The following is a 13,711-nucleotide window of genomic DNA, read 5'->3' on the forward strand; positions in this document are numbered from 1 at the left end:
GAGAAAGCGTTCATGGTGCCGGACACAGTGTAGTTATGACTACCTCTGTAGTGTCCATTTGTAAATCTTGTAAGTTATTTAGACTGGTCTGTAGTGCACTTGGGCACTATTAAGTTTAGCTAGAGGGAGGGGCGCCTGGGTGGCTCAGTTGGTTGGGTAACCGACTTTGGCTCAGGTCATGATCTCACAGTTTGTGAGTTCGAGCCCCGCGTCAGGCTCTGTGCTGACAGCTCAGATCCTGCAGCCTATTTCAGATTCTGTGTCTCCCCCTCTCTCTACCCCTCCCCTGCTCACGCTCTGTGTCTCTCTGTCTTTCAATAATAAATGTTAAAAAAAAAATTAAAAAAAAAGACTAGCTAGAGGGATGCCTGGGTGCCTCAGCCAGTTAAACGTCTTACTCTTCATTTCGGCTCAGGTCATGATCTCAGTTTGTGATATTGAGCCCTGTGTGGCCTCCACGCTGACAGCATGGGGCCTGCTTGGAATTCTCACTTTCCTTTTCCCTGCTTTCTCGCTGTCTTTCTCCTTCTCTCTCTCTCTCAAAAAAAAAAAAAAAAAAAAAAAAAAAGAGCTAGCCTCAGTAAGAAGACAATACCATTTCGTGAAGGTAGTAAGGAATGAGTAGCAAGAACGCACCATCAAATAAATAAAATGAATCTGGTAGGAGCCTCCTTGTGTTTGTACTTCTGGTTCAGGGTACTATGTAGAGAAAAAACGAACAATCACGTTCTGAGTTTATTTGGGTGAAAAAGTTTGAGTCCTGTAAGAACAATGTTACTCCATATGCATTTGAATAGGCTTACTATGTGCTTGGCCAGTCTATTTTTAGTTTAAAATTCTCTTGGGAGAAAAGAGAAAATGAAATCTGTATGGGGTCTGGCACATTCTGTCTTGAGTAAACAACATCCTGAGGAATTCAGGCCCTATCTATTCTGGGACCATGGGTCTTGGCCTAGATATGAGGAACCTCACAAGCATGGAATGAAGGAATGGAGATACTTTTTTCTCAAGAAAATAAATATGAAAATAACCTATTCTCCAAGTCATAAAGATACCATTTGACAATGGAAAGGGGTACACTTTTTAAAAATGGATAGGGAACATAATTATTTATGCTTTTAAATTTAGAAAAAAAATGTCTCAATACCCCTGATAGCATAAATTATCATGGCAAAAAATTCATTTTTTAAAAAAGTCTATTGATTTATTTTGAGAGAGTAAGAGTGCAAGTGTGGGAGGAGCAGAGAGAAAGGAAGAGAAAGAATCCCAAGCAGACTCCATGCTGCCAGTACAGAGCTGGACGCAGGACTCGAACCCACAATTCTTGAGATCATGACCTGGGCCTAAATCAAGAGTTAGACCCTCAACCAATGGAGCCATCCAGGTGCCCTAGTCAGAAATTCATTTTTATATTTGATTCAGATCCGGCACACCCATGTGTTACACAAATTGCCACAAAACTGTACTTAGAAAATATCTCAAGTTCAATTAAAGAAATGGCTGAGGGTTTATTAAATACTCCCCAAACACACCATTGGGTTGCAAACTGCACTTCAATAACCACGAATCTGGACTTTGATTTCTCTTTTATCTTCTTGAAATTTTCCCTTAAACTTGTTTCTTTTTTTGGCTCTGAGTTTTCAGATATTATCATGAAGTGAAAACTACAGTTTCTGACTTTGAATTCAGAAGATCATCAACTACATTGCTATTCAGATATTTAGGTGAGAGGAGTCGTTCTTACCCTGAAAAAGCATAAAATATCTCTAGCATCTATCCTATGCCATTATCTGAAGGCATGGCTTCCAGAAAAGGTGTGTGGTCCTATGTATGTAAAGATAAACAAATGGAGAGATGAGTCTGCCTTCTGGGTGGGAGGGTGAATACTTCCAAGTGGTCAGTTTCTTCCCAGTTAATTCACTGTGTTAGCACAACTTGATGAATGAATCATAAAGTAACAATTAATCAGGATGTTGTTTACCTGAGGAGAATATGTACCAGATCCCACACAGATACAGAGGACTCCATTTTCTCTTTCTTTTCTCCCAAGGGTTTAAACAAAACTAAATAGGTGAGGTTTCCTATTTTTCCAGGAAAAGTAATGATGGGAATTTTTCCTCCCTCAGTATTAAAACATTATGAAAACAATCAGTATTGTACGGGTATAAGAATAGATGAACTCCTAGAACAAAACAGTTCTGAAAACAGATCCTTTTATATATTTGATAAATAATAAACAGAATCTCAGGTTGATAGTAATTGAAATTATTATTCTGTGAATGTTCCTGGCATAATAGACTAGTTTGGGGGGTTAAAAATTAATTTTAAAAAGTTAATGTAATATATGTAAAAAATTATAAAGTAGCTAGAAGAAAATGGATAATTTTCAGATGTTTATATGGAGGAGGACTTTATACACTTAAAGCCAAAGTAAAAAGTTACACAAAAATTTGATTAACAAGGATGACCATGTAAAAAGAACTAAAAGAAAACTGGGAAACGTGCAAGAAAAACGAAGTGTGAATTTTCAAAGAGTGTTGTAATAAATAAGAAAAACAGTAGTAATCTAATAGCTAAATGAGCAAACAACTTTAAACAGGACAGTAAAAGAATAGTAGCTAATTAATTGATGAAAAAACTTAAATCTTAACCTGAAAGACAGTATTTCAATTATATTTTCTTTCTTTTATATACCCAAGGCGTTACACCTGCACTTTTATACCCTTCTTCCCAGTTTCCAGATATCAAGCTATAATTTTGTGCCAGTAACAATTTTGAATAAGAGACACCATGACTTGCTCAGAATTGTTTTTCAAATCTAATCAAAAATGACTTTTATTTTTTCTGAGTTGGGCTTACCTTTCTAGCTCCTTTTCTCTTGGGGAAGGGTGTTGAAAAGTTTCCTCTGGTACTGAATAAGTTCAAGATTATTTTTATCCCAACAGTGAGGTAAACACTAGAGAATTAGGTGGAGGAGAGGTAGGGTTTTAAGGTGAAACTAATGAATTATTTTTGGACACGTGAAATTTGAAGCTGGTGAAGGAAGCAGTTTAATAATTCAGTAACAATTTATCTAATGGACTAGTACCTTACTATGTCTAAGAAAGCATGCTAGGCTCTATAAAGCACACAAAAATGAAAAAGTACATGGTCCCTGCTTTTTTTTTTTATTTTTTATTTTTATTTAAAAAAAATTTTTTTTTCAACGTTTATTTATTTTTGCGACAGAGAGAGACAGAGCATGAATGGGGGAGGGGCAGAGAGAGAGGGAGACACAGAATCAGAAACAGGCTCCAGGCTCCGAGCCATCAGCCCAGAGCCTGACGCGGGGCTCGAACTCACGGACCGCGAGATCGTGACCTGGCTGAAGTCGGACGCTCAACCGACTGCGCCACCCAGGCGCCCCATGGTCCCTGCTTTTATGGCATTTCCAATCTAGTTAGGTAGTTAAGACATTTAAAAGTACACGTGGAGTTGAAAGTAATGTGTCATTTGAAATTATAGGCTTGGTGCTTGACTTGTGCACATTCAAATTTTATTTTATTTTAATTTTTTTTACCAGTTTCTACAAATTATTTATTATATTTTTTTAAATTTCTATTCTATTCTAAATATTTATTGTCAAGTTAGCTAACATACAGTGTGCTCTTATTTCAGGAGTAGGTTCCCATGATTCATCACTTACATGCAACCAGTGCTCATCCCAACAAGTGCCCTCCTCAATGCCCATCACCATTTTCCCCTCCCCTCACCCCCCCATCGACCCTCAGTTTGTTCTCTGTATCTAAGAGTCTCCTATGGTTTGCCTCCCTCTCTGTTTGAAACTATTTTTTCCCCTTCCCTTCCCCCATGGTCTTCTGTTAAGTTTCTCAAGTTCCACATATGAGTGAAAACATATATCTGTCTTTCTCTGACTGACTTATTTCACTTAGCGTAATACCTTCCAGTTCCATCCACATGGCTGCCAATGGCAGGATTTCATTGTTTCTCACTGCCAAGTAGTATTCCATTGTGTATATAAACCACATCTTCTTTATCACATTCAAATTTTGAACAACCCACAGGTTAATATATATTAACACTGGGGCCATATGGAAATATTCAGTCATCTAGGGAAGGTTAACAATTTGTACACTTTAAAGCTGTTACTCTTAAATAAGTGTTTGATATTTAGAGGAGAGGTTGCAAACCACATGGAAAAACAGCTGACAATATGCAGCATTTCTACTATTGCCCATGACAATTTAGCTTCGACTCTCAAATTGCTTACTTCACTCAGCAAAACAAAAGCCTTGCAATTAGTTGGAGCCACTCTTCTTCTTCTTCTTTTTTAAATCTTTATTTATTTTTGAGAGAGACAGAGCGAGACCGGGGGAGGGTCAGAGAGAGAGAGGGAGACACAGAATCTGAAGCAGGCTCCAGGCTCTGAGCTGTCAGCACAGAGCCTGATGCAGGGCTCGAACTCACAGACCATGAGATCATGACCTGAGATGAAGTCAGACACTTAATCGACAGAGCCATCCGGGTGCCTCGGAGCCACCCTTCTTGAAGATCATAGTGTTACTTGGGCATGCCTCAAGTGATGTCTTACCAACAATACACTTCACTTACCTAAGAAGAGTTCTGGGTCGTATACTTCTTCCTATCTTTATTACAATTTCAGGGATAACCATTTATTTATTTATTTATTTATTTATTTATTTATTTATTTATTTTTAGTTTTTTTTTTTTAGGTTTTTTTTTTAACGTTTATTTTATTTTTTATTTATTTTTTTTTCAACATTTATTTATTTTTGGGACAGAGAGAGACAGAGCATGAACGGGGGAGGGGCAGAGAGAGAGGGAGACACAGCATCGGAAACAGGCTCCAGGCTCCGAGCCATCAGCCCAGAGCCCGACGCGGGGCTCGAACTCACGGACCGCGAGATCGTGACCTGGCTGAAGTCGGACGCTTAACTGACTGCGCCACCCAGGCGCCCCTTAACGTTTATTTTTGAGATGGAGAGAGAGCACGCAAGTGGGGGAGAGACAGAGAAGAGAGCAAGACAGAAGATCTGAAACGCCTCTGCACTGGCAGCACAGAGCCCGATGTGGGGCTCAAACTCACGAATCATGCGTGAGATGATGACCTGAGCCAAAGTGGGACACTCAACCGTCTTAGCCACCCGGGCGCCCCAGGGATGACCTTTTAAACATTGACTTTAAAATTCAATCTTTCAAAAATCATTTCAAAGTCATTTTATAAAAGACATTTAAAGATTGGCACCTACAGGTAGCTAAGTGGTATACACTTCATCCAATTCTTACTTATTACCTGCACCTTTTGTGTGGTAAATGTGAGTTTTACATTATTTGTTATCACATGATAGTGCTCCCTGTCAATGAAAAGAATTCACTTTATGCAATTAGCATCCACTTCTTAACAGCAGAGTTTGTACTGTTGTTTGAGTTATTTTATTGCTGTGGTTCATGAAATAGGTTCCAAAGATTCTGGGGCAGCCTGATAGAGAATTGCTGGCCAGCAGGCGGAGCTCGTGGTCTCTGGCATGCCTGTTTTTCCAGAGCCTTTGCTGAAGCAGCTATGATTTCTTGTTGCTGTATATGGACTGTGGGTGCATAAAATTTTATTTGATGACAGAGTTCTGTTGCTAAAAGGAAGTTTGGAAATCGCAGGTATTTTTGTCTTGGGAAATTGGAATGTGAACAAAGACTAGCTTCAGTGGATTCTTACTGAAATTAACCTTGTCAATTTTGTTGAAATGAGAAGTCAACATTCAAGACAGAAGAGCGTATAAATGGTAGAAATATATTGATTGTATCTAAAAGTTAAGATTTATTTAGTGATACTATACAATTGTTTTAGTTTTTTTCAGGGAAGGAACCACCTTACAAAGTGAAAATGTATTGATTATCACATGTTCAAATAAAAAATTCTCAGGATACTTTTGTGAATAATAGTAGTTAAATGTCAAGTGTCACAGAAATTTAAAGAGGGAAATTATATTGAGGTGTTCAGAGGAAGCTTCATGGAGAAACACATGTGATATGTGTTTTGACAGATGGTAGAATTATAATATGAAGAAATTAAAAGATTTGATAAAAAAGTATTTTAAAATATAAAGTCAATAGCACTGATATATAAGCACTTTAAAATAGGAGAAAAACACCCATTAACCTATCTTAATTTTTTTTTTTTTTGGTTATTCCTTTCTAAAGTTTGTTTAAAGGTGCAAGTAGTTTACAAAGTTGCAATAACAGTGTAAGTAAAATTGTCATCTTATATTAATTTACCTCAACACTTTCCTTTATTTCTAGTTTTATAATCATTATATAAAATATTCCATAAGATATCTATCATAATTTAATAAATATCCAATTGTTTCCCTATCATAATATTCTTTAACATTTTTTTTTAATGTTTATTTATTTTTGAGACAGAGAGAGACAACATGAACAGGGGAGGAGCAGAGAGAGAGGGAGACACAGAATCTGAAGCAGGCTTCAGGCTCTGAGCTGTCAGCACAGAGCCCAATGTGGGGCTTGAACTCACGGACCGTGAGATCATGACCTGAGCCGAAGTCGGATGCTTAACCGACTGAGCCACCCAGGCACCCCCCCCATCATAATATTCTAATGGACATTTTAATACACAGGTTTTTTTCCCCTTTTCAATTATCTGGATTATTTCCTCAGGATAATTTCCAGAAAATTCTATAATCCATGGGAAATAAAGTTTTTATTGCTTTTGATAAGTATTGCCAATTGCACTCCAAAAACTTTTACACTACCATCAAAAATAAATTTTTACAGCAGGACACTGTGTATGTTTCAAAGTCAAAGATGGTTCTGTTAAACATTGTTAATTTGGGGAGCATGCAGTTAAATTTCAAAAAGTTTTTGCTTTTGTAGAAATACATAGTGAATATGTTAATGATAAAACGATATGCTTGATCTCTGAGATTTGCTTCAAAATAATCTGGAAGGGAGAGTGGAGTAGGGTTACAGAGGATATAAAATCAACCTTGTTTTGATAATTTTTGAAGCTACATTATGGGTAAATGGGAGTTTATTTTTTTATTATCTCCACTTCTGTGTATGTTTGAACTTTTTCCACAATAACAATTAAAGAAAAAGATAACTTCTCAGCCTCTAATGTTTAGTCATTTGTGCTCTCTGAGGTTTTACATTTCTCTAGGCTGTTACTTTTCCTCACTATCCATTTTGGGTCCGGCGATCATACAAGTTTCACTTATTTGGGAACATGGGAAGAGGGTATAGGTGAAGCCCGAAGCTTTTCAGGAGAAAATAACAGCTATTAACTCGTTCTGGGCCTCCTTCTATAAATCAAAACCATGGCCTTTAACTGAAAAAACAAAATCAGGGGTGCTTGGGTGTCTCAGTTGGTTAAGAGTACAACTTTGGCTTAGGTCATGATCTCACAGTTCATGAGTTCAAGCCCTGCATCGGGCTCTGTGCTGACCGCTCAGAGCCTGGAGCCTGCTTCAGATTCTGTGTCTTACTCTCTGCCCCTCCCCGGCTCATGCTCTGTCTCTCTCTCAAAGATAAACAAACATTAAAAACAACAACAACAACAAAAATAAGAAGCTGATCATGGTGTCATGACACTGTTTCCCATGTGAGTTCTTCTAAAAAATATTTCTGACTAGGGAGAGGAGTATCAAGGACTTATCAAATGCTCAGGTGAGAATCTTCTACTTATGTGCCTTAAGGAATTAAAAAAATTAGTAGACAATGTTTCTTGCCCTCAAGAAGATGACAGTCAATTTGGAGATACACAGCAAATGCTAATGATATTTAAATGTAACATGAAGGAGCAGAAGCAGTATAAATTAAGTAGTAGTAGATTATACGTTTCTTCTTTTACAGATTCTCAGTGCTTATATTGGTGTTAAAGACAAGAGGAAATGTTACAGTCCATGTAAACAGTACACATTCACATAGGTATCATTTCTTCTTTAATCCTAATAGTGATGTCTTTACTGCTTTATCTTCCCCTCTGATTTAATCAGTCCTATGAGCTGTTACTTTTTTTTTTTTTTTAATCTGGTGTCTTCAGAGAAATAATCACAAGGAAGCTGACATCAGATCCTCTTAAAACAAAGTTGTTTTGTGACTATATTATATTTATGGCTAGGATTCAAGACTGACATGTTGTTTAAGGAACCCTTTAATCCGGAGAAACAGAATATCATATCAATACTAGTAGAAATATCCATATTGCTTACCTTGCTGTGTTCCTGAGTTCAGTAGCCCCAGCTTGTTTAGGAGTATTGCTGAAGGGCTTTTTCATCTGGTTTCATCCGGATGTTTCCGTGGAATGTGATGACTTATAGCCTTTGCTAGTCTCTGCTGGGTCCCTCTGCCTGTCTGGTTTATAGACAATTTCTGCATTCTTTGTTCTCAGAATTCTTCTATTTCCTGTGTAATATAAAGTCAGTGTATGTTAAGTAACATAATTAGAAAGACTAGTAAAGTAGTGAGCCATTTAATTTTCTGTTCTTGAATGGACTTCATTGTTGAAGGGCTGTACAACTGAACTAATTTCATTCAGCAGAGAAGATGACTCTGATCGCAGCTCTCAGATTCTGGGATTCTGTCCTGTCTGCTATTCCAGACATCAAGTTTCCTTTAGCTTCTGTTGCATTTATATTTCCATCTGTTGCTGGTGGCTTTGGGTTCTCAAGAGATGTAAATCCAGATACCTGCAGCCAAATGTGATTTGTGTGTAGAAGTTCTGCTCTTTATCACTGTCTCTCATTGCGTTGGTGAATGTCTTGACAACAGAAAAGCCCGAAAGACCAACCTGACTCCTTTCCCTTAAAGCTTAGATCATGGGGTGTCTGGGTAACTCAGGCCATTAAGCATCTGACTTTAAAAAAATGTTTGTTTATATTTGAGAGAGAGACAGACAGACAGACAGATGGAGTGTGAGTGGGGCAGAAAGAGACAGAGACAGAATCTGAAGTAGGCTTCAGGCTCTGTGCAGGCTCTGAGCTGTCAGCACAGAGCCTTACACAGGGCTTGAACTCACGAGTGGTGAGATCATGACCTGAAGTCAGGCGCTTAACCGACTGAGCTACCCATGCACCCCAGTGTCTGACTATTGATTTCAGCTCAGGTCATGATCTCATGGTGACAAGAGATTGAGCTCTGCACGGGGCTCTGAGCTGAGTGTGGAGTCTGCCTAAGATTCTCTCTTTCCCTCTCCCTATGCCCCTCCCCCACTCATGTGTGTGCTCTCTCTCTCTCTCTCATTAAAAAAAAAAAAATGCTTTGATCAGAGTCTTCTATGCTTCTTCATCTAGATTCTGCCCTAATACCCACTGGTTCCTCTACAGCCGGCAGGGACACCTCAGACGCAGGAAAATCAGTCAGTCCCCATATAACTTAATGGAAAAAACACAGGCTTAGAATTGGACCGTCCTGATTTTGTGTACCCCAAGTATCACTTCCTAGCTATGTAGCCCTGGGAAAGTTACTTAATCTAATTTTTTCTCATCAGTGTGATTTGAGTATTAGTTTGTAATTTATGGGTTGTCATTATGTATTGAGTGAGATAATGCATGTATAATATGGCAAAAACTTATTAAATGGTAGCTGTTCTTATTATATTATATTATATTATATTATATTATATTATATTATATTAACAACACTAATTATATTAACAACACTAATTATTGTTAATTATTAATTGTTAATTAACAATTAATTATAATTGTTAATTATTGTTAATTATTATATTAACAACACTAATTTCTGTTGCTATTGAATGGGTAGAGGATATAGAACCAAATCCAACTAGAAAATGTGTAAAATGTAAAGATGCTGCTCTATAGTTTTAAAGAAGGATTAAGTGGGGTGTTATTTTACTTTTGTCCCAGTGGGTCATTTTGCACTTGACATATCCTAGGGCTTACCATGTACAGGCATGGGGGGAAAAAAGAGAAGAAAGATGTGTAGACAGTGTATTGAAAGTAAGTATGGATGGGGCGCCTGGGTGGCGCAGTCGGTTAAGCATCCGACTTCAGCCAGGTCACGATCTCGCGGTCCGTGAGTTCGAGCCCCGCGTCAGGCTCTGGGCTGATGGCTCAGAGCCTGGAGCCTGCTTCCGATTCTGTGTCTCCCTCTCTCTCTGCGCCTCCCCCATTTATGCTCTGTCTCTCTCTGTCCCAAAAATAAATAAACGTTGAAAAAAAATTAAAAAAAAAAAAGTAAGTATGGATGGATAAGTACAATTTCAATAGGTGTGGAGGGGGAAGGAGTGGGAAGAGATAAAGCAGGTGGAGGGAGTACTGTGAACAAAGGAGCTAACAAAGTATTGTAGAGCATTTCCAGGGAACAAAATTAATCCACTAGGCTGGTGGCACAGGATCTATATGAGAACAGTGAAGGGAAGGCAAGTAGTGAAAAATTGAAAACAGTTTGTAGATGACCTTAAATGCCATTCCGGGAAACTGTATTTTATTCTCTAGGCAATACTGAATTATTGAAGGTTTTTTATTATGAGATAATATGAGGAGGTTTGGATTTCAGGAAGGTTACTTCGTATAAAGTGCATTAGTGGGTATAGCCAATAATGTAACTCCAGTGCCTACAGTAACTGGAAAAAACATATTAGCTGAAACACTTAGTGTAAGACAGTAGGGTGTAGAGGGTAACTGTCTACTTTAAAAAGGACAGCTGTAGCTCCAGACGATTTTTCTGACTTATAACATGGGCTTAGTGCTGCCAGTTAATCTCATTTTTTTTTCAATCATCAATAGCAATCCAGATTTCTATCTTTCAGTTTTTGAATTTAGCAGTTGATATGCATTTTGAAACTACTTTATGGTGGGTCAAACAAACCACATCTGCTGGTTGGGCTTTACCTGTGGATTGCTGGTTTGTGACTCCGGGGCCAGTGTTCACAATCCTGTCTTTTTGTATCTCCTCTGGAATTCTACTTGTGAACGTTGTTTAGAGACATCAACACTCCTCTCTGAAGCGGAAGAGGAGGAATTGCAGTGAAGGTACAGAAACATTCTGAGGCAAGAGAGACTCTGATGGAGTTTGCATCAGATGGCCTTGATCTTTGGAGTGTAGCACTCTACCTTCTTGGTCTGCTATTATCCACCTCTCACAGCTATCTGATAGTTACTTTATATATTCTGTCCAGGATTTTTAGTTGTACTCAATGGGAAAAGATTGGATGGAGTGTGCTTGCTCTATCTTAACTGGAAGCAGAGCCCCTCTATGTAATTTGTAAGACTTATACCATCTTCTCCACTAGATTGGATAGTTATTGAGGATAATCTCTGAGAATAATGCTACTCCATATATCAGCACATCTAATTGTGGATCTAGCACACAATATTCAATATGAGACTTAAGTTCATTGAAGCACCCCTACTTTATATATTTATATATAGAAAATATATATTTATATAGAAAATATATATTTTAATTATTTTTGCTGTTTTTTTTAATTAAAACACAGGATCATTTCTGCTTTATAGCTTGGGTAGCTTTCCTACCCTTGACAGGAGTTACCTCCACATTTAGATTATACTTTCAGTCTCCCTATGGTAGACAAATATAATTTTAGTTTTGATTCGGATTACTACTTTGTTTTGCAGTGCTGAAACATTTTTGTTGGAGACATGTCTTCAGAATCAGAAAAAGATAGAGACAGGCTGGTTCAAGCTGCCCAAAAGTTCTTCTTTCATATGCAAGATCTTGCTTCCTTCACTAACATACTTATTGAATTGTTTAACTGCAGTATGAATACTCAGATCAACCACATGACTGTGAAAGAAGATGATAATATTAAGGATGTCTTTGAACAAATGTTCAAAATTTTAAAGGAGATGCAATCTGTACTGGAGGCAAAGTATGACCAAATGCAAAAGGAACCTTTATGTTCCCAGATTGCAACAGCTGTTTGTTCCATAGTTGAGAAGAACACCAATGTAAAGGAGTTGCATCAGTCAGCTAAAGAAATGTTCAAAAATGTCCACACACCAATCATTGTCTCTGTGCTGAATAGTAGTAACATCCTGGGGAGTTTAGAATCTTCCGTCTCATCCTTGATGAAATATCCCATCATGAATCTTCGGTTAAGTGACCTCTATAGAAAAGACACCAAAGAGCAATCAGATGCCACCACATCTGAGAAAAGCACAAGCCCAGGGCCACCCCAAAGCAGTACAATAGACACCTTGAAGAAGTTGCAGGGTGCGCCGAAAACTGAGCAAACCAAGAATACCATCAAGTCCACTGCAGATCAGCTGGAGCAAATTGTCAAAGCTTTGCTACCAATCTTAGAGGTCCTCCAAAAAGTCATAAGCACTATGGAAACCAAGACGCCTGTGCCTAAGAAGACCAATGACCAGTAGGAGTGCTCATTTCTGTCAGAGAATCAGTTTGAGTCCTGTGAAATTTTGGAGTATGTTCTAAGACCTTTCATGCTAGAAATGTGTTATGTTGAGACATAAGTGCAAAGAGTAGTCACCCAACAGACCATTTACCTTGAATTTTGCTTTATTCAAATAAAAATAATCAAAGAAAGCCTGCTTGAAGTGGCAGTTACTAAAGATAACATTTTGTTCAGAAAATCAAGGTAATGTATTACGTTTGAGGATGTTTCTAAACGTTACCTGTCATCTTAAAACAGTTAAAATAACCCCAAACTAATTTCCACCCTTAGTAATTTTTTTTTTAACATTTATTTACCTTTGAGAGACCGAGAGAGACAGAATGTGAGCAGGGGAAGGGACAGAGAGAGAGGGAGATACAGAATCAGAAGCAGGCTCCAGGCTCTGAGCTGTCAGCACAGAGCCTGACGTGGGGTTCAAACACATGCACCATGAGATCATGACCTGAGCTGAAGTCGTACACTTAACCAACTGAGCCATCCAAGCACTCCCCACCCTTAGTAATTCTATTTCTAGATACTGCAGTGCGAAATCCAGGTAAATGTCAACGTTATCATTAGATAATCTGGCAGAAACTACTGTTGAGACAGGACACGTATAAAATAAACTTCTGCATTTCTGTCCCTTATATACCCATCTCTGGAACATTAGTGCCTTAACTCTTAGATGCCATCAGTAAATACTTTTGGTATGATTTATCCAGAAGTGATTGATTGATTGATTGATTTTTTAATGTTTATTTTTTATTTTTGAGAGAGACAGAGACAGAGCACAAGTGGGGGAGGGACAGAGAGAGAGGGAGACACAGAATCCGAAGCAGGCTCCAGGTTCTGAGCTGTTAGCACAGAGCCCGACACGGAGCTTGAACTCATGAACTATGAGATCATGCTCTCAGCCGAAGATCATGACCTGATCGTGATGCTTAACCTACTGAGCCATCCAGGCGCTCCCAGAAGTAAATAAGAACAATGAAGGAAGAGTAGTTGTTTTCTTGCTTACTTGACTAAGACCAGAGCAAACAATTTATTCTTGTCTGTTTCCTACTGAAGTTTTGTGATTAGGAACTATTGGAGGTTGAAAATGGAGTCGCTGTAACCTTTCATGAAGACTGAAACACTTGTAGGATTTCTGAGATGTGCTTTTATGGGGGAAGAAAAGTTAGACAAGTCCCTTTGCCTACCAGAAAGTCTTTGACGCTCATTCAGTGGGAAGAAGCATATGCTTTCAACATTGCCATATTCTACATGAACCTAATAAGAACTTCATTGAGAATA

The 13,711-nt window shown here is 38.2% G+C and overlaps 3 protein-coding genes across 19 annotated transcripts in view; 2 read left to right on the plus strand and 1 right to left on the minus strand.

Annotated features, from left to right (window-relative positions):
- Positions 1 to 8,530, minus strand: part of SMCO3 (single-pass membrane protein with coiled-coil domains 3) — an 11,062-nt gene extending 2,532 nt beyond the window's left edge. The window contains exons 1-2 of one of the 3 annotated variants that reach the window (XM_019834573.3): positions 8,247 to 8,323; positions 637 to 699 (exon numbers count right to left, since the gene is read on the minus strand). The gene's annotated coding sequence lies outside the window, so the exon portion shown is untranslated. Of the gene's footprint in view, positions 1 to 636; positions 700 to 8,246 lie in introns of all 3 variants that reach the window. The other 2 variants (XM_006933536.5, XM_006933537.5) reach the window with 2 other exon arrangements.
- The window catches only part of CB4H12orf60 (chromosome B4 C12orf60 homolog), a 16,344-nt gene extending 3,774 nt beyond the window's left edge, over positions 1 to 12,570 (plus strand). For 6 of the 14 annotated variants that reach the window (XM_019834571.2, XM_019834572.2, XM_019834568.2 and 3 more), the window contains one exon: positions 11,640 to 12,570. In XM_019834571.2, the coding sequence (XP_019690130.2) occupies positions 11,664 to 12,398 (735 nt within the window). In that variant the 5' untranslated portion in view covers positions 11,640 to 11,663 and the 3' untranslated portion in view covers positions 12,399 to 12,570. Of the gene's footprint in view, positions 1 to 1,637; positions 1,725 to 1,790; positions 1,815 to 7,887; positions 7,963 to 11,639 lie in introns of those variants that run through there. The other 8 variants (XM_045061433.1, XM_019834569.2, XM_045061434.1 and 5 more) reach the window with 6 other exon arrangements.
- The window catches only part of PDE6H (phosphodiesterase 6H), a 179,651-nt gene that overhangs the window by 3,756 nt on the left and 162,184 nt on the right, over positions 1 to 13,711 (plus strand). The gene's annotated exons all lie outside the window — the stretch shown is intronic.

Source organism: Felis catus, chromosome B4, assembly GCF_018350175.1.
Source record: "Felis catus isolate Fca126 chromosome B4, F.catus_Fca126_mat1.0, whole genome shotgun sequence".
NCBI lineage: Eukaryota > Metazoa > Chordata > Mammalia > Carnivora > Felidae > Felis > Felis catus.